At 52.3% G+C, this 20,347-nt stretch overlaps 1 protein-coding gene across 1 annotated transcript; it reads right to left on the reverse strand.

Annotated features, from left to right (window-relative positions):
• Positions 1 to 1,928: 1,928 nt before the first annotated feature.
• On the reverse strand, positions 1,929 to 18,074 carry RND2 (Rho family GTPase 2). The gene is made up of 5 exons (XM_085083264.1): positions 17,864 to 18,074; positions 17,688 to 17,775; positions 7,361 to 7,470; positions 4,131 to 4,265; positions 1,929 to 3,344 (listed from the first exon to the last, which is right to left on the reverse strand). The coding sequence occupies exons 1-5, from the start codon at positions 17,963 to 17,965 to the stop codon at positions 3,096 to 3,098; spliced, it is 684 nt and encodes a 227-aa protein (XP_084939390.1). The 5' UTR covers positions 17,966 to 18,074; the 3' UTR covers positions 1,929 to 3,095.
• Positions 18,075 to 20,347: the final 2,273 nt, after the last annotated feature.

Here is a 20,347-nt window from a genome sequence, read left to right on the forward strand (position 1 = left end):
ATAGACAAGAAAGCTGGTGGAGAAGCAAGTGCCAGAATATTAAGCTGCTTACTGAATTGTGGCTGCAGAGAGCAGCCTTGGAGTCCTCTGAGGAGGGGCAGAGAAGGGGACAGGGACACTCATTTGCCCAGAATTCAATCCCACTCTGAAGCCCAAGCCTTCAAAGAAAGCTTCAAACAGTTGATGTCTGGGTTGTATACAAGTGTGACAGATGCATGCTTTGGGTTCAGCCCAGCTGTGGCAGCATTTGCATTTTGCCTTTCATGAGCTTCTCGTGGGTTGCACATTTCTGTGTCCAACTCTGCTCTGGTCAGGTCTGCATCTGAGTCTGGTCCTGCTCACTCTGGCAGAACTCACACTGTTTGGCTGCTATAATTTTTTTTTTTTTTCGTTTTTTTGGGGGATTTTTTTTCCCCTGCTCTAGAAGCAGCTGGGCACAAATCACTTCCATTCCAATATCGTTATTTTCATACCACGGGCTTCCAGTTAGTTAGAGCTGTGCTGAGGGGGGTGGGAGGTGGGTAGAAATGACATTTCCCTGCAGTACAGAAAATCAACAAATTACCAAAACCAGAACAAGGAGTTTTCCAGACAGATCCCATCCTTTCTGTGTAACCCCAAACACCAGCTGATGTTTGATGGGAGATGCCATGTGGCCATGGAAAGCAGAGGGAACACCATGGAGAATGCAGCTGCCTCTGCAGAGTCCTTCTTCCCTTCCTGGGGGAGCATCTTGTGGGCATTGTAGATTCCCCAGGCTGTAACTAACCTTGTCCTTGAAGCCACTGCTGAGCTGCAGGTCTCAATGAACAATGAAAAATGAATGTTGTGCTTTCCCTGCACTGACAGCCCTGTGCCTCCCCCAGCACAGCACAGAAACAGCTCTCTGCACTGGAACTGCTGCTGCTGAGGCTCCCACGTGTGCCTTGGGAGGGCTAGGTGATGTGCTTGGCCAACACTGCAGCAATGCAGTGCTGGAAGCCCTAAGGGAGGAGGTGCTGCTCTGTGCAGCCTCTCAGGACAGATCCTGGGAAATGATTTGCTTGTAGGGTGAGCTGACAAGTTAATACAGAGCCACTGTGAGTTCCATCAGTGACCCAGAAACTGCTTTTGTAGAGAGTGCCACATTAGATCTGAAAGTCTAAAAGATGCTAGAGCACAGTAAAAGGGAATGCACTTGCCAAACACTGCTGTGTGGACGTGGAAAGAAGGAAGTGACAGTGACTGTGTGACGTGAAGATGGTGAGGATGACTGCAAACAGATTATGAGGAGTGGCAATGACACCTGTGTGCAATTGATTGTTGCTATCCAAGCAGGGATCTGGTTTTGTTCAACAAGGTTTGCAAAGGCTCTGGGGACCCTAGAGAGTGAAAAAAAAAAGCATAATGATGCTGAGGGTTGCTCTTGACATCCTGCCTTGCTCAGTTCCTCCTCCTCCCAGACTGCAGATTGGCATTTTCACGCTCTTGCAGCCTGCACAGAGCACAAGTGTCCAGTCACTGATGGAGCTTTTCTTGTCCTGGTAAATCAGCAGCTCCAATTCACCAAAACGCCTTCACCATGCAGCTGCAGTCTAAGGCCTGGCTGTGAGAGCAGACACAAAATATTCAGTCAAAAGCTATTTCTGCAGTGAGGGCAGAGGCAGATCAGACTCTCCAGCTCAGACTGCTGGATCAGGCACAGACAACCTGCAAATACTCCACAGTATTTAAGGATTCAGGATAGAGGGAGAGGTTATTCAAGGCAGGTGTTTCAGCTCCAAAATGAATACAGGGAGATAAGTCCTCTGGGTTTTTCACTGCAGGGTATGCACAAGCAGATTTCAAGAGCTAGAGAGAGACATTTGGACACAAAGAGAAGTTGGGCAGTAAGAGATTTTGAGAGGATGTGTGGTTTGACTATTAAAAATGAACACAGTCGAGCACTATGAATTTTCCAATCATGTTTATTTTTCCTGTAGCCCACAGACACAGTTGGATCTGGCAACAGAGCAGATTCTTTTTTTCCATGAAGTGTCCATGTGACATCAAGCCCAGGCTAATACTGTCATCAAAGACATTCAGAGAGGGCAGCAGCAGAAGCAATGGGAGATGCTGGGAGAGGCTAGACAGCAAGGCACAAGGGCAGGGAGCACCTCCTCTCCCACTGCCACGGCAGAGACAGGGTGCAGATATGCATTAAATCATTTTTCTCATCTACACCAGACAAACACAGCACCATGCAACACAATCTGCAGCTGGAAGTGGGTGGAGAGCAGGATGTGGATAGTTATTGCAGTTCTTGTTGGAAGCTGTGTGTGCAGGACAGAGAAAGAGCCCAGGGAGTGACCAGGTGTCAGCAGCTCACACAGAGCTCGTGAGGGGCATTTGCTTGCTGAAGGGAACCACGACTTTCAGGATGCATCTACTGGGACAGACCTCTCCCTTGGAGCCAGATCCACTCAGCTGCATTTCAAAAGCAGTTCAAGTATCTAAAATATTGTGGAAAGAGACATCTGTCTATTGTCTTTGCAGGAGGTGGACGACTGTGGTGTCTCATCAGGTTAAGGTTCCTTCCCAGGGTGCCTTCCCTCCCAGCTCTGGCCCAGACCTGCACCTTCATGGCACTTGCTGTCCAACCGCCTCAAACAGCATTTCTCTTCTAAAGGAAGACTGGAAGAATACCTTCTCCTGATCACACTCTGCTGTTTGCAATCCCTCCTCCCTCCAGCCCAGGTCCCACGCAGCCCCCACTCCACCCTGTGTGCTGTACAGCTGCACAGAGCAGGGTCTGGGCTGTGGGAATGGCAGGGTGACACACACATAGCATTTCTCCCTTTTACTTTGTTTCACACAGACCTTCCAGCACCCGAATACTCCTCTGCCAAGTGGTTCCTTCATCCCAAGCAATCTGCACAGCAGCAGCCAGCCCAGAAGTCTCCACAGTGCAGGGCGACTCGTGCAGCCCTGCTTGCAGCTGGGACCTTTGCTCAGCCCTAGAGACTGAGAAAAAGGCTTTGGAAAGGCAGGCCAGCTCCTGCAGCCAGCACCATGCCCTTGTCTCAGCCACTTACTGTACAAATGGACAACACACACACATATTTACAGCCCATTTCTCACATGATGGAGCAGCTCTTGGCTCGGTCTTTCCTGATCTCCGTGTCACTCAGTAAGTCTGTCCTGCCAGGCATCTGTGACGCCCGCTTCAGTCCCCGTTTGGAGTTGCTGCGCTTCAAGTTCTTGTGCACCCTGTTGACCGAGGCGAGCGTGGTGACATGGAACACATCCCTCACGCTGTTCTCCGACACCTTGGAGGAGCACTCTGCGTACGCCACTGCCCCGATCTGCCGTGCCAGCGCGCTGCCCTGCCGGCCAGAGACAGCAGAGGGAGAGGGAGCAAGGTTAGGACAGCAGTGATCTCCAAGGAGCATCCTCTGCCACTGCCAGCAGCCCTGCCACAGCACAGTGGCACCATCGGGGCACAGAGGCTCCTCAGCAGCTGTGAACACAGTGCAGGGCTCTGTGAGAGCTCCAGAGGGGAGGGCAGCCTCCTGAGCAGAGAGGCCAAGCACTGGGCCCTGGGTTAATGGCACTTTCTCATTCCCAAAGTGCCACCCCTGCAACTGAGCAATCCCCCTCACCTGGACAGTCACCTGGGCTGCTCAGCATGGAGCCAGGCAGCAGCAGCTCAGAGCACAGCTGCCCCTGCACCACAGTCTGGCTCTGTCGCCAGCCTGGAGACACTGCTGGCTCCACTGGAGGCCACTGGCAGCCCTCAGACCCCCAGCCATGGCTTCCTTCCCCCCTGCAGCTTTGCCCCAGTGCAGTACCCAAGCAGGAGAGTCGCTGGGAGCAGAAAGAGCTGCACTGGACCAGGAGATGCCAAAGGACAGCACTCCCCTTTAGCCAGTCCAGCTTATCAAACCAGGCATTTTCACCTCCTTTGAGGAATTACTTTCTGGCTACTAACCATGTGGCTGCTCAGCAGAGCATCAGGAATCAGTCAGGGTCTGCCAGAGCTGGGGACAAGAGTGCTGTAAACCCGAGCAGCTCTGAGCCCCTGAGCCACAATCAACCCCTAACCCAAGCCCAGGGGGTCCCAGAGCACCCAGCTGTCCCCCCTGAGCCCGGGGGTCACTGCCCAAACCCACCTGCTCGTGTGTCACAGGGATGAGGCGCTGCTTGGAGAGCTCCCGCAGGGTGTTGAGGTCTGTCCTCATGTCCAGCTTGCAGCCAACCAGCACGATCTTGGCGTTGGGGCAGAACTCCTGCGTTTCCCCTTGCCACTGCAGAGGAAATCAGAGGCTCTGGTGTGTTTGGCTTTTCCAAACAGGGTGTCACTACTGTTCAGACACTGATTAGCATATCAGGGCTTTTTAATGACTGCCACAGGCAAGGATGGGAATGGCCAGAGTACCCTTTGGACAACTTTATGCTCCCTTTTTGCAGATTATGCCCTGCAAACCTGCAGCAGTCTCCTGTGCAAGGCTGTGGGAGGCCAGTCCTGGTTGTGGAAAAATAATGACCACGCAGTCAGATCTGGGACCCCAAGGGTCAACAAGGCCAGCAGGGAGCTCTTTGCACACTCACACACTATTTATTACTGGGAGCCACCTGTTAAAGACATTATGATATTCAAAGCACAGCTACAGCCAGGGAAATTAAGAATTAAAGCAATGGAAGGAGAAGGCCAGGGCAAACATCCATGTCCTTCATGTAAATGGCTCTTTTCAGAGCTCCCAAAATGAATGCCTGATGTCAGCTGTGTCTGCAGCAGTAAATAAATCCATCACCTGTGACCTCCCCCGGGGGGAGACCTGCACAGCTCCAGCAGCATGTCAATGCCCCAGTTACTTATCTAGTGGTACTATCTAGATAATAAATAGAGATAACCCCCAGCTGAAGTCGTCACTTGGAATTAGCAATTTCCTGCTACACTGACTGGTATATACCCTGGGCAATTAGAAGTAGAAAGGAAACTAAGCCACCACCAAGCCCAGAGTCCACAGCCTTGTGGGGAATGGAAGTGCCAAGAACAATCCAAATGTCATTCAACCAGCATCAGACCAAAGCAACTGCAAAATATGAAAAACCTTATTTTCTACCAGGAGATTATCTTGGGTAGCTTCAGCTGTCTGCTTGCCAAGGACATTTGTTCCCCAGGACTCAGGCACCCCCCAGCCCCTGGGCAGCATGCTGGACATCACAGTGCTGCAACCACAGAGCACCAAGGGCCAGCACACCCTCACAATGAACAGATCCAGATTCTTTTGCAGCTGGAATTCAAACACCCTAATTGACATGAAGGTGTGTTCACACCTGGCAGAGGTCACAGTTGTTCTAGTGACACAGGGCTCCCTGCTCTGTGGAGAGAGCTGTGACCCTCTCCCTGCATGCCTGACACCTCTGGGAGCCTCTGGGAGCCCAAGACCTGCTGTGCTATCAAGACTTGTCAGAGCAAAGGCACCACTCCATGAAAACTTCCTCTGTGTGAAAGGCAGAGCTGCTTGCTTGCACTCCCTCAGATGGCTCTGCCCCTTCATGTACATGCTGTACAACAGCCCAGGCATCAGAAGGAAGGCATTAATAGAGATTTCCTCTGCTGAATTTTTGCCTGAGGCTTGAACAGGAAATGTTATTTTCCTTATTTGCCTGATATCACAAGGTAAAACCTATTTCAGCTTCATGGTGTCTTAGGAATTTTCCTCACCGCCATAAGGCTGTGAGACTGCACCAAAGGAAACAAGGCATCTACTCAGAGGCACTTAAGAAATCCCGTGGGATTTAAGGTTTATTTTAAGTTACCATATCAAAAAAACATTGCCTAACAGCACTCAAAGCATCTGTGAGGCTGTACAGGGAAAGCCACGCACCGAGCAGGGTGGACTCACATGGAGAGTGTGCAGAGAGACAGAAATAACTCCCAACCCCACCTAATTATTGAAGGGTTTGTATTTCATTAAGGTGTAAGTGATTCACTTGCATTATTATTCTGCTGACTCCTAAGCTGAGCAGGGAATTCTTTCAGTCCACATGAAACAACCTCCCTCCACCCAGCCTGCTTGGTACCCAGGAGCTGCTCTGGAAGCCAACACTGAGCCATTGACCAGTTTATCTGAAGGGTCTTTGTCCCCTCACCAGGACACTCCTGAGACAAAGACCCAGTTCTCAGCCCTCCCAGCAGCTGAGTAAGAGGCACTTGCTTCAGCACAACGTTTGGCAAAATGTGGAGAGGCCAAGAGGGCAGCCAGTACAATGTGACATGTTCAGGCCGTGGCCATTCCAGCCCCAGCAGCCTGGGGCTCTCTGAGCAGAACAGCCACAGCAACCTCTGCTCTGTGGAGCTTTTCATGCCTCAGTGTCTCAGAGAGTGGCAGAAATTAGATACCAGCCAAGGCTCCCCCCAGGACAGGATGCAGCTGCCAGATGCTTTCCTGCACAGCAGAACCACAGCTCCCTGAATTTCATGGAAGGAAACAGGGTACAGCCAGGACCAGGGGATGCAACCGACCAGGAAACCACTTACCATCTCTCCTCTGAGCAGCATGCTGAGCTGCTGGACTTTACTCCATCTCAGAGGAAAGCCTTGTGTGGGACATTCTTCCAGAAGTGACCCACTGGAGACCAGCCTGTGGTGCTCCACAGCAGATCCCCAGCCCTGTGAGGCTCTCTGGGACCTGCCAGCTGGAATTTCACCTTTGCTGAAAGGCACTAAGGTGCAGGTAGAAAACTCTGGACTGCTCCTGCAGAGCATGGCCATTCAGCTCTGCTGGGGCAGGCTTAGGGCACTGCCTGTTCTCCAGGCCAGTGGCATTGAGCCATCTCATCTCATCTTATTAATTCACAGCCTTGAAATTCAGTGCCACAGCTCATTATTTTTGTTGACAAGCTCTAGAGGACTGATTGCTGTCTTTTTTACTATGCAGATGCTGAACTGAGGGGAGAGCCAAAAAACTGAGCACGCTGCTCACTTGGAAACACGCACCAGAGGCCACTTCTGAGCTGCTGCAGGCAATCCATAGTCACTGCTGGTTCTGCTAACAGAGATCCATAATACCTTCCAAGGTCTTAATGAAAAACAGAACAAATGCCCTGCATTTCTCTCTGTCCCCACTTTGTATGTGTGAATACACACAGACCCCACACACATGCTGCAAGCTAGCATGAGCTTCACCATTCACTGGGCTCCTTTCAAATGGAAATATCTTGCATTCTGTGCAGACCAAGCAGAGCAGCTGACCATCCTCCTCTGAGCACACAAACTCCAGCCACAGGGCCAGAGCTTTGAGCCCTGCTGAGAGCCTCAGGGCACAGGGACCCCGTGGTGGCTCCACAAGCTGCTGCTGAGCACCAGAAAGAGTGAAAGGCACGGGGGACTCACCTTCTTGAGCACACTGTCCAGGGTCTCTGGGCGGCTGATGTCAAAGCAGATGAGCACAGCGTCTGAGTCAGGGTAAGCCAAGGGACGGACATTGTCGTAATACGCTGAGCCTGCAGAGAGGAGTGAGGTGAGCAGATCCATCCCACTGACTGCTTCCTGACCAAAGAGACCCTCAGCCCTCTCCACCAGGCAGAGCTCTTTAATTCCAGTAGGAACTGGAGACACTGCCACACGATGCAGACTGCTCTTTTGGAGATAAAGGATGTGAAGCCAAGCTTTTGACCAACAACCAGGCACTATAAGGTTCAGCAGAGTTTGAATTGCAGACGATTTTGTTCCTCTGTTTAGGCCTGGAAGTCAGAGGTTTTGTCCTTGTTTTCTTATATTTACCCCTTTATAGAGTGAAGAGGTGAGTTTTGCCTCCCTCTCCCTCCCCAGTGAGCACCTGGCAAGTCCTGGTGGAGCTGAGCTCTGGGGATGCTGCTGAGGCAGGAAGGAGCTCAGCAGGGCTGTGGTGCCACAGCTCAGCACATGCCTCACTCAGCCTGGATTCCATCACTTGTCATGCCAGTGCTGCACCACTAACAGTGGAAAGGTGTGGCTGAGAGAAGACAGGGAATGCTACTGCTATTTTTTATCCTCTCTTGCTATCTTTATACCGGAGAGCTTGCTCACATATAGATTGTGAGCATTTATGACAGGTAAAAAATGAATTGCCTTTTTTTCTGGATTTGTGCTGGGAAAAGTCAGACAGATTCTTTTTGGTATATAAAAGAAGTGACAGGATTTGGTGAATAAGCTATAAATGTAAGGGGATGATGCTGCATTTCAGAGGAATTCTGTGAGCAGGCAAAGAGCCCAGCCTGAATCCTGCACAGCTTTTACTACACACATGTGCTCATGAACACTTCTTCAATGCAAATTTCAGGCACTAAAGTCACAGTGCCATGGTGTTTTTATTTGCAGTGCATGCTGTTGGGGAGTGCAGATACTCCAGCAAGCAGTCATGGAGCAATCAGCTTGCTGCTACTTAAAAACACTGTTTTGGTTTTATATTGCAAATACAAATGACCTAAACTTCCTGGAGGGATAAGAAGGAGATGTTTATTTATGAAAATTGGAACAGAGACAGCAGAGTCCTTGTTGATCTGCCTCCTCCAAAAGCAAAATTGCCCACCTTAGGCCGAGGAAACCAGACCTGCTTCTGCTGCAGCTCCTTGGGATGTCTGGACCCAGCCCTTTCCCAGCCCAGGAGAAGGGTGCAGCCCAGGTGTCAGGTGGCTCCTTGATGAAGTTCAGCACCTGATGAATTATGGATGATGGTGACTTATGTTTCCGGAAGGATGGAAATCTGCCTGGGCTGAGCAGGAGAGGAGAAAAGGCTGATTCTCTGCAGGAGCTCCAATGCTAGTCCTGTCTGCACAGGAGCTCCCAGCCAAGGTCCAGCACAGAGTGGGGCACAAAGTGTCCCCCAGCCCAGCACTGCACACCAGGGGCTCTGCAAACACCCTCAGCCCCTCTGCAAAACTGAGCCTGGGGAGCAGAGCCTGATGCTCCTGCCTCTGCCCAGAGCCCCCATGGGGCAGGCTGAGGGCCATGGGGAGCCTTCCCAAAGCCTGCCCAGTGCCATCCAGCTCAGAGCATGGCACCAGCAACAGCAGAGCTCAGGGGCTCCGACCAGCCCAGCCCCTGCCATTCCCCACAGCCAGGATTCAATGTGCGATTGGATTCCCAGCAAAACTGGGTCCAGCTGTGTCCAGCTCTTACTGCCAGCCCACAGCAGCAAAGGCACCTGCACCCCTTGTTCCCGTTGGGGAGAGATGGGTCTCTGTCCCTGCAAAGTCATGGGGAAGGGAAGCAGTTGGATCAGCACAGAAAAAACCAGACCCTGATGGCTGCAGAGCCCAGCCCTCTTCCTAGCGGGAAGCTCATGTTCCCCAGTGGAAAGGAGGAAGTCCCTGTGGCACCTTGGACAGCTCTGGGGACAGGGATGCCGGACAGGGAGGCACGGCGAGCCAGGGCAGCCCAGTGCCCCAGGCACGGAGATTTCTGACCTCGCCTCAGGCTCAGGCTGCTGCAGTTCACAGCTGGCAGTCACAGCATCTCTCCGGTGCCCACGGGGCTGCTCTGGCAGGCAGCACCGAGTACAGCAGCGCTGAGCTCCCCTTTGAACCGAGCTTTCAGTCTCACGTGTGGCGAGAGCTGACAGGACGGGACGGGATGGGAGATGCAGTGCTGATCTGCACGCTTGAATTAGCCTGGTCCTTTCTCCCAGCCGTGCCCTCTCCCCCGTGCACACAGGGGTGTCTGCCGGCAGATTGGGGCCCTGGCGCTGGAGGAAACGTTCCCACGCACATCCTCTCCCTGCAGCTTCTCAGTTTTACATAAACACTTCAGATAAATCGACCCCCTCCCAGCCAAGGAATGCTCCTTTTGTAGGGGTGGTTTTGGCTCATTCAGCACAGACATTGCCACAGCAAACTGTATCATAGCAACCTGCTGCTCCTCAGCAGCCAGCCAGCCCCTCGGCAGAGAGCTGACAGCGCTGCTGCAGCCCCCCATTATCCCAGGAGACCACCACTGCCTCATCCCAGCGCCAGGAATCACACTCTCGTCACCTGGGACCGCAGGAGGAGAGATTCCCATGCTGGCAGGAGGGGCAGAGGGAAGAGAAGCAGAAGATAAAGAACCTTATCGTTTTAATGAGATCAAAATTTGCTTGGCATTCATTGACTTTCTGCTCCCACTGCAAAGAGCAGGAGTCACCCAGGCACCTCGGCTGGCAGCTCAGCTCACAGCCAGCACGCCTGGCTGCAGAAGCTTCTATCCACCTCAGGAGACTGACAGAAACCAACAGTCAGGGCTGCCCTGTGGGGCAGGAGAGTTGCAGTGCTCCCAGCCAAGGTAATCCCCAGTTTGCTCTGGAGACATCTCTACTGAACCAGGAAATTCTGTTTGGGTGATTAGACTTCTAGTTTTTACATTGACTACTTTTCCATTGCATATGACAATTAAAAAAAAAAAAAACAAAAAAAACCACACCCCCCAAAAACACCTAAACAACCCACAAAACCCTCAGTGCCTTCAACTCTAGCTCTTCAGTTTTACTGATTATCAGCATTTGACACATTTCAGATACTCCAGCAAGACACTCCAGAGACCCCCAGCCCAGCATTTCCAAACACAAGCACCCAAGGCTGGTGTGTCTGCAAATTCAGCCTTCCTTTACTGCGTGAGTCATTCTCCCACTTGGCACCCAGGTTTGCAAAAAACAGGACCCATATGCATCTGTTCATGATTAAAGAGGAAATTGGAGCAAGCCAACAACCAGCTTAAAAATAAAATTGACACAGTTGTCTGAAATTCAGGGGTGGATACAAGCATGAGCAGCTCCTCTTTCCCCTTGGCTGGTAGATCCTGGAATGCCTGGCACCACAGCTCAGAGATGCCAGTCTAGGGCAGGGGATGGAAATATGAAGATTAGCACAATGTTGGTATAGATGAAACAGCATTTGTTTCTTCTTAGCTGTGGTAGAGATAATGAGCCTCCTCACACAGGCACCCTCCATCCAACAACAGCTATGATCTGCTCTACAAGGGGCTCCTGCAGCCCTGCTCTGGCTGAAACCATGAGATGAGCACTGCCAAAACCTCAATTTCTCAGCAGCACACTTGTCTTTGGGGGCTCACTGTAAACTCTCCCCATAGAGCCAGCAATGCTGAGGCACACGCTGCTTTCTGCAGGACTGCCAAGAACTGCCTTTGTGGAATGAAACAGAAATTCATCCCAGCTTTCTGGAGGGCTACGCTGACAAACTGAAGAGTTTTGGGTCACCTCCCCATACAGTGGTGCCAGATGAGCACCAGCTTTTAGGGATGACAGAGGATGTCCACTCTGACAGATCCCACCCACAGTTTAGCCAAGCTCTGGGTAAGAGGACAAAGCTGCCAAAGCAGGACCAAGACAACAACCCCAGGACTTCTACAACCTTCTGTCCTGCCTGGACTTTGACATTTGTCTTGTTTGTGCAACATCAGTGCAAACCCCTGAAGCAGAGGAAAGGAGCAAACTGCTCCATGACATAGAATAAACACTCTTCTGGGAAGTGTAAAATGACTGAAAAAAACAGCTCATCAGCTTGGACAATTAACCTCTGCTCCTAATTCTTACAATGCACATATAAAAATTAGTGGATTACTTAAGAGCCCAGCTGGCATACCTTGAGGATGAAGGGATTGGTATTTGCATAGGCTGAGGTGGCATTTCTGGGCCCTCCTCCAGATCTTATTACTGGAAGCCTGCCCCTCAGGAGGAGGCTGTTTTGCTGGATTTACCAGTGCAGGAATCCCCAGCTCAGGCAGGCACAGAGTGCTTCTGCCTCCTCCCAGCCCTGTGTCCTGCCTCACATACACAGCTACCAGTGGGCCAGAGAAGCTTGCTTGCAAACCTCCCTCCAGCAACTGTGAGAAGTCTCTGAAAACTCCTTGTGGAAGTCCCTGCTGGCTCCTGGGGAGCATCACTGAGTGTCTGGTGGAGGAGCCCACCCAGCCTTTTCACCATCATGCCTGCAGCAGCTGACGAGGGAGACAAATGGGGGGCAGAAGTCCCTTCCTGGCACTCTTGCCATGTCCCAAGGACAGCTGGCATTGCCACAACCTGCCTGTCACCCCTTCTGTAGGGTACAACAAGGACTAAGAGTGGCAACAGCTTCCCACAGCACTGCCAGAACACATTCTGCCCTTGAGGAACACGTCCGAGGGCTGAATGAACACAATTATCTTGATGAAATGCTGCACATTTCAGGTTTACTGTTCACAAGCTTTAGATCCCTCCCCAACCCCTTGGCTGCCAGATAAGGTTTCTTCCCACAGGGAAGGCTGGGCCTGTGCATTTGCAAAGTTTAATGAAGTGGAGATTTTATCTTCAGAATCTGGGGCAAAAGGAGCAGGGAGAGCAGAGCAGTGCTGTTCCTGCCACAGGAGAGAGCAGATCTCCTCCAGGCTGTGGGAAAGGTGTCTGCACTTGAGCTGGGAACAAACCCACTCCACAGAACACCCTTCCTTGTCTACAGGGTCACAGCAGCCAGCAGGGTCAGCTGGTTGTCACTAAAGACACTGTTCCTCAGCACCCCCAGGACATCCCATGGCCCCACAGAGGCTGAGCCTCTCAGATCTGTAGGGACAAAGCACAGAGGAATCATGCTGCCCTCGGTAAGTAACCTCCATCCCTGAGCCCCACAGCATTGCACACCCCCCCACACTGTGCACAGCCCAGTGAGATGATCCTCCTGGGCACTGCCCTGCCCTGCCATGTTCTGTCATGTCTTCTCCAGGTCCATCCTCCACCCACTTCAGTAAAAGTATTTCTGCTGCAACCTTTAAACTTCTGTCTGACTGGTTACTGACCTGCGTGAGAATGTGACCCAGCTGCACATATTTTTAGGATTAACCACGTATTTGTGCTGAGGCACAACACAAGCATGCTGGTTTTAGGCTCTCAGTCTCAACAGGAAGAATGGGAGGATCCCTTTTGGTATGGAAAGGGCAGCTCCACATTTCCTCTCTGCCTCAGTGCAAGTAGCATTGAACTCTTTCTGAGACAGAACTTGTTGTTACACTTTGGAAGAGGCAGCCATGGCAATCCTGGAGCTGCACACTGGGAATCCAGGCACAGACAGCCACAGCATCCATGGAGATGCCATTGCTAAACTCAGCCCCTTTCAGCTCTCTAATCTCATCAACATTCCTCAGTAGTTCCCTTAAAGAAGGATCTGTTATCACAGCCTGTGGGTTCCCACACAGGCCATTCCAAGGCAGACTGTTTGCTGAGTACAGGCAAAGAGGGAGGCGGAGGGGGATTTGCAATTCACAGTGTTATTCTTGTCTTGAAAGCACATCTGCTGAAGAGACAGCGGCTGTGGAGAGCTGGCAGCCACACAGCTCCTGTGCTGTGAGCTGAGCAGGGCACTGCTGGAGCTGTGGGCACTGCTGAAGCTGTGGGCACTGACCTTTGTGACGCTGCAGGCTCTAGCAGACCCTGAGACTCTCAACCACACTTCATCCTGATGGTCCACAAAGGAAAGTCCTCTCCAGCAGCTTTCTGAGGCAACAGTGACCTTGTGCAAGGCACAGTGCCAGCCTGGCTCTCCCACTGAGCACTGGCAAAATGTCCTTACCAGAAGCAGGCAGCTCTACTCTGCAGCTGGATCTGCATCAGCAAAAGATGCATCAAGAGCTCAGTGGCCTCAGGTCACTCACTGCTCTGCCTGCACTGTGAGGCCACAGGCACAGCAGGCAGGCAGGGCCTCTCAGCATAGGGGGATGAACCAAAAGCAAACAACTGAGTCCACACTGAAAGGCACAGTGTAGGTTCCTCCCCATTATTACCAAAAACAGAACAAAAAGTCTGCCAAGGTACAAGGTAAAGCCTCAGACCTGCCAGCATCTGTGCTGCAGCGCCCTGGCCTTGCCAAGGCACTGGGCAGCAGCATGGCTTGAGCTCCTCTCTCTCCTAGCTGGCAGCCAGTGCCAGAGAAGGGGCATTGGGCCAGTCCAGTGTGGGCAGCAGGTTCACTGGCAATGCCAGATCATGGTGGGAAACACTCCAAGCACAGATCCCTGGGAAGCAGGGCAGCCTGCTCGCTGAAGGCTCTCACTGCCAGAGACCTGCTGAGCACTGCAGTGGCTCTGCTTCGAGCTCCCAGAGCTGGACAGACCCGCAGACACTCCCAGATCCCACGGGGAAAGAAGTGTTGCACTGCTGAGGAACACCTCCCTGCCCCTGCACGCCTAGGGGTAACAATTACCCCTCAGACCTGAGTCACTGAAACGAAACTCACCCACTCCTTGCGGAGCATCGCTAATGATCACAAGCCATCCACCCTCCTCCACCTGCCGCGAGGAACAAAGCTTTTCCTGATGGGTCTGGGGCACTCGGGCTCTGGGAGGCACCCAGCCCTTTGGGAACAGCACTCCCAAGCCACCAGACATCTGACTGAACAGGAGTTTCCCCCACCACAAGATACCAGCACTGTGCAGAGGAGTTGTTTCTGCGCTGAGAACGTTCAGCCAACAGGCAGCAAAAGGAATTTGCCAGAAGAGGAGCAAGAAGAGCAGCAAAGCACAGTGTCCTCCATAAGGTTCATGAGCAGAGGTGCCAAGGCATGGCCACTCCTGGAGCTGGAATCATGTCCACCATGTCCAGCTGGCAGGCTCTGCACCCCTTCCCTCATAGACAAGGATGTCAAACTGATTTTCAATGGAGGCTTTATCAAACAGCATGTAGCACAGGCTTCCCAGGGGACAGGAGGAATGGGACGTTCCTGGAATGTTGTGAAATGGCACCTGAAACAGTTTTACTCCCACGGTCTGTCCTGAGCTGGGATACAAATGGAAGCAAACATGAAACACAACCAGCACCTGCAGATGCTGGAAATGGGGATTTTCTCCCCGGTACATTCCTAGATCTCAGGCACATCTAAGGCAGAGTCCCAGCATTTGGCCTATCAGAGCACCACAGGTTTCATCCTTGTGAAGGACTCTCAGTGCTGGGAACTCTCCAGAGTCACTCTCCAGCCTCAGAAAACTTTATCAATGGACAAAGAGTTAAAGAAAAAAAAAAAAACAAAAGAAAATCAGAAGTCCCAATACACCTCTGTCCATTCTGTGTCAATACTCCTCTAATGAGAGTCCCTGCCTGCCAGCTGCCAATGTCACAGCCTGTGTTTGTCACTTAGCAGGAAGGGTCAGTTCAGCACAAAAGGCTGCATTTTCTAACACACTACTCTCAGCCAGGGTGACAGGACACAGGGAGCAGTCAACAGCCTGGGCTGTACAGGACTACCAGTGGGATGGCTGAGTGGCCAGGTACACTGCAGTCACTCTCAGCCAACATAAAGGAAGTTTTCCAGGCCAGACTGCACTTTCCCCACCACTCATCACTGCTGAGTGATGCTCAGCTCACTCTGCACAGATTCCAGAGTCTCCAGATGCATCCTCAACTAAGTATGGGGCAAGGGGAATTTACAAAAAAGTGAAAAACAATATCCAGCTCTTCTCTCCAGGTCTCTGCTGATTTCTGGTGGAATTTCACTTCCAATTACTTATCTAAGAGATGGTGAGCATTTAAAATAGAAAGTGTTCCCCTTCTCATGTTAGGATCACCCTTTCTCCCTTTTCACTCTTGCTGGGATGGAATTTATCATGAACAATAAACCCCTGTGTGAAAAGCAGCTTAAAAGAGGGAGGAGGTAGCACAGAGAGAAGTGAAAGTGCCGCCAGTGCCTGTCATTCTCCATGGGGAGGGCAATGAGCTGCTCCTGATCCCTTCAGCTCAGCTGGTTCAACTCACTGTTGCACAGAACTTCTTCTGCCAAAGCTCCATTTATAAGGGGCTCCAAAGGGTAGTGGAAACTCAACAGTGGTTTGCAGCTTACAGCTAAAAATTTCAGTTTGGTTACTAGGGAAAATTGCTGTACAGTGCTTTACAGGATTGCTTATTAAGAACTAGCTCCTGTGCATTTCAAATCAAAGGGAATTTATCTGGAAAACTACCTGACTAACTCTATCTACAGCAAAGCTGTTAAAAAGGTCTGACATTTTTCATAGGAGAAGAGAGAAAGAATCAAAGTCCATTTCCTTTTGGCTGTGGAGATAAATACTGGAAAAACATATCTTTTGTGGCAAGGGAAAAAATGAATGTGTGACAGCATCAGATGCAGGTCTCAGACACATATATACAGCTTTAAGGACTTTTTATCATGTCCTTTTCTTCAAACATTTGTAAGACCAAAGCAAATCATTCTGGAGAATTACTAAAAAGTAGACAGTGCTTCAAACATGCTTCCACACCCTCTAAAGATGAAGTTTTTTATATCAAATACAGATACTCCAGAGCAAATCCATTCAGTGCCCAGCAAAGATAACCCACCCCATCCCCTTCCAGGGCTGCAGAAGCCCATGGTTTGGAAATCATGGCTGAAGGAGCTGTGGGTGAATGCTGATGTGCATCCTGGGGAGACACACGAGGTCAACCACCCCTTAGTCTTGGCATACCCTGAGCAGCAACAAGGAACCCTCTACACAGAAGGCCCCTGGGTTAGCCAGGATGGTTTCACTGAGAGGCTTCAAACACACATCAGCCCAGCACCAACCACCATGCCATGGTCGCCATGTCATAACCACCATTCCATGCTTCAAGCACAGCTCTCAGCCAAGCTCCAAGAGCCAAGACTTCATCCACAGCTCCAGCCCCAGGAGCTGCCCCAGGACTTGGTGTCCTTGTGGCTCACAGCACACAGCTTGCAAGCAAAGCTGAATCTAATTCCCTTTCCATCCCATGGAATAAAAACCAGCAAAACCAACATCTCCTGCATCAGGAAGCTCCAGAAGAAGACTCAAACATATTTTATATGTTTGAGCTAGTCCAAGATTCAGTAAAGCCACTACTCCAGGTAGAGCTATGCAGATTCTACAGCCGTCATTTGATGAATGCAAAATTACAGCAAGGAATCTGAATGAACAACAGCAAAGAAAGTCCTCGGATATGTTTTAATTTACTACTGCTCTTGGACAACCAGAAGACTTCATTTGTCATCAGGATGCCAGAAATTATGAGAATATGGGGAAAGAGCATCAGCAAGCATGTGATGAATATTCATCAGCAGAGCACAGCATTCAGCTGCACTGCCTCTACAAAGGAATCCAAAGGTAAATTAAAAAGTGCATGTGAACTTTGTGGGATGCCAATATTTCTATTAGCTCTGCATCAAGCACTTCGCTTGCAACTTGTGCCTCCAGTGACCGAGAGCACAAAGTTTGGGATGGCTCTCGGTGGGCTGGGACAGCTATGCCTGAGGCTTTGCGCAGAACCACAACTGAGGACACAGAAGCGAAACCAAACCAAGCCAAAAAGACGCCAGAGAACCCCAGAGGCTCTGTGGCAGCAGGCAATGACAGGCCAGGGCATCCCTCCCGAGGCGAGAGCTCCCTCCTGCAGGAGCACTTTCCCTCCTCCCCGCCGCTCCCCTCCAGCCTCCCCGGCAGCCAGAGCGCTTCCCTCGTTGCTCGCTGTCTCCCCGCACATCGGTGCGGCACCCAAAGGCCGTGCAGAGCCGCGGCGGCACCGCGCCGGCTGCGGGACAAGGGAGCGCCTGTCCGCCCGGCGGCACCGCGAGGTCCAACCCGGGAGGCTCGCAGGGCTCGGGGCCGCAGCTCCAGCTCCAACCCCAGCCCCAGCTCCAGCCCGGCCCGGCGGCCACGGGAACGGCGACACCGCCGGCCGGAGGGACGAGCCCGGCCCGCCGCGCCCCGCGCAGCCCCGGCCCACCTGAGGTGTCCCACATGTTGAGCTCCGTGCGCTGCTTGTCGATCTCGAAGCTGGCCGTGTAGTTCTCGAAGACGGTGGGCACGTAGCTCTGGGGGACGGAGGGGAGAGCAGAGGTGAGGTGAGCTGAGGTGAAGCGATGGGGAGAGCCCGGCCCGCCCGCCGCCCGCCCGCCGCACCTCGGGGTAGCAGTCCTTGGCGAAGACGTGCAGCAGCGCCGTCTTGCCGCACTGCGTGTCCCCCACCACCACGATCTTGCAGCGCGCCAGGTGCCCCTCCATGGTGCGGGGCCGCCTCGCCCGCTCCGCCGCTTTACCGGGCCGGCCCCGGCCTGGCCGCGCCCCCGGCCTCGACGGCACCAACCAGGCGCGGAGCGCAGCCGGCGCTGGGCAGGGCTCGCCGCCACGGCCGCGGCCCCGGGAGCCGCCCCCCGCCTGCCCCACCGCCCCTCGGGCCGTCCTCTCGGCGCTGCCGCGGCTGGGGAGGGCGGAGGATCCGGGACGGCGGTGGGCACTGCGCTGCCCCGCAGCCCCCGCCCGCCGCACCGCGGCTCTGCCCGGGGCTCTGCCCGCACCCCCGGTGTGCCCAGCCCAGCCCAGCCCCGGCTGCGGACCCTGCCGGGAGATGCCCTTTCCCCGGGGCCTCCAGCTCCGCCGCTGCCCGGGGAACGGGAGCTGCTCCCTGAGGAATTGGGCAGGAGCGGGGACAGCCGGCATTCTGGCCCGCCTCTCGTTCAGAGCATCCCGTATCCCCGATGTCGGTGGCCAAGTGACATCAGCAGGGGCAGCGAAGCAAGCTCTGCAGCAGCTGCAGCCCCCCCGGCCAGCTCACAGCCCTCTGCAGAGAGGGCAGCAACTTCTGCTCTCCATTCCTCCTTGAGCACAGATAGCACATCCGAAGATTACAGGCAGTGGTTTTAATTAGCAGAATTATTGAGAAAGGAAAGGCTTCTCTGCTCCTAATACTTTGCTGGTCACACTGCAGAAATGTTCACCTGAATGGGAAACTGACAAGCTGCCTGTCACAAAATGCAGTAAAAATAGACACAAGGAAGACAAAGCAGGCCTGGAGAAATGGAAATTAAAATGTTTTGGCAGTGAAACAGGATTATTAATGAACTGAGGGGGCAGATTGTTTCTGCTGAAATCACAGTCATTTTTTGTATATAAATATTGGTGCTGTGCATGATGTTGGGACAAGTAAAGGGCAAAGACTGGGTGCTAGGCAGGGGGGGAATGCCATGCAGGTACCCAGTGGTTTCAGGTGCTGCTTGGCCTTTTTACAGCCCTGCCAGCCAAGCCCCCTGGGACACATCAGCCTCAGTCAGCACTTCGGTGAGCTGGATGTCTTCATGTGGTCACAGTCCTCACAGGTCCCACATCTCAAGATGCACCCCTAGGACAGGAGCCAAGTGCAAGCAGGACTGAAGGTGTGTCAGTAGCACATTCAGCTGGTCAAACGGGATTTCAGGTCCCACCTTATCATCACACACCAAAGAAGACCTGAAAGCAAAGGGATGAGGTGGTCCAAGGAGACGAGGTAGCCCTGGAATCCCTGTAGTTTCTGTCCTCAATTGGTCTGTTTCCTGCATTTTGTGGACCAGGAACTGGCTCAGTCAGTTCCTTGCTCTGCAGCTTTGCTGTGGGTTTTGCTGCAGCATCTCCAGGCCTCTCAGTCTTGCCTTAAGCAAAATGAGTGACTGTCTCATGCTTGTTTCCTCCAACCCTCCCTGGTGGAGGGGAGGGTGCAGCACTGTGACAGGTTTTGTAAGGCCTGTAGGGTGTTTTCGCCTTCTTGTATGTCCGCATGTCACTCCATTTTTATGCAGAAGAATGGAATGAACAGTTCATTGTCTTGTGACTGCAGCTAAAGGAGTGTGGGGTCATGTCCCGGGTTAATGATGAAACTCTCTCTCCTCCGAGAGCGAAGGGCCCCGACACCCCCTCCCCCACCCACAACAGAGCCTCTTAGATGGAAGTGAAGAAAAAACTATTTATTTAACAAAACCACGCAGAGTGCCCTACAAGGCACAGGGGAAGGGGAAAAACAAGGTGAAAGGCAGTTATTCAACCTGATTAAAAAGTCCTTTTCTCAGACGCAGTCCCTCTCCTCCTCGCCCCCCACCCGGGGCCGGGTGGAGCTCCCTGAGAGCTCTGCTGTCCTCTGGCCCTCCTGGGTCTCCGGGTGGCAAAGCAGATCGAAGAGAAGGGGTCCGAACGAGGAAAAAAGAAGAAGAATGGAAAAAACGGGAACAGAGCTCACTCCGACCCCCGTCCAGCACGCAGTCTCTGCCGGGCGACGAATCCTCCCCCGAAGCGAGGCTTGGAGAAAATGTTTTCAAAACAACCCGCGTTTCTCTCTGCGGCTGGGTGCAGTTAAAGAGACAGGACCACACATTTTTACACATTTTTTTCTTTCTTGGGCATATAAGCCAACGATAGGGGATAAAGGATTATCATATCATCAATCCAAGACATTCCACCCCTTATTCCATAGCGTTGGCTTAAGGCCCACCTTAACATCTTCCAACTTCAAACACACACACATATATATATACACCTATATACATACATACACACATACATATATACATATATACACATAACTATGTACAAATAATGTCACGAACGGTGAACGGTGGTATGTTGCCATCCCAACCTTAC

The sequence above is a fragment of the Lichenostomus cassidix genome, chromosome 27 (assembly GCF_008360975.1).
Source record: "Lichenostomus cassidix isolate B80296 chromosome 27, HeHo_3.0, whole genome shotgun sequence".
In the NCBI taxonomy this organism is placed as follows: Eukaryota; Metazoa; Chordata; class Aves; order Passeriformes; family Meliphagidae; genus Lichenostomus; species Lichenostomus cassidix.

Bases quoted from the DNA above. Each gene is read 5' to 3' on its own strand.
- RND2 (XM_085083264.1), bottom strand. From the start codon at position 17,965: ATGGAGGGGCACCTGGCGCGCTGCAAGATCGTGGTGGTGGGGGACACG. The intron at 7,471-17,687 runs GTGGGCCGGGGC...TCCTCTCTGCAG, and splicing joins CAACATGTGGGACACCTCAG to GCTCAGCGTATTACGACAAT. The intron at 3,345-4,130 runs GTGGGTTTGGGC...TCTGGCCGGCAG, and splicing joins TCCCTGTGACACACGAGCAG to GGCAGCGCGCTGGCACGGCA.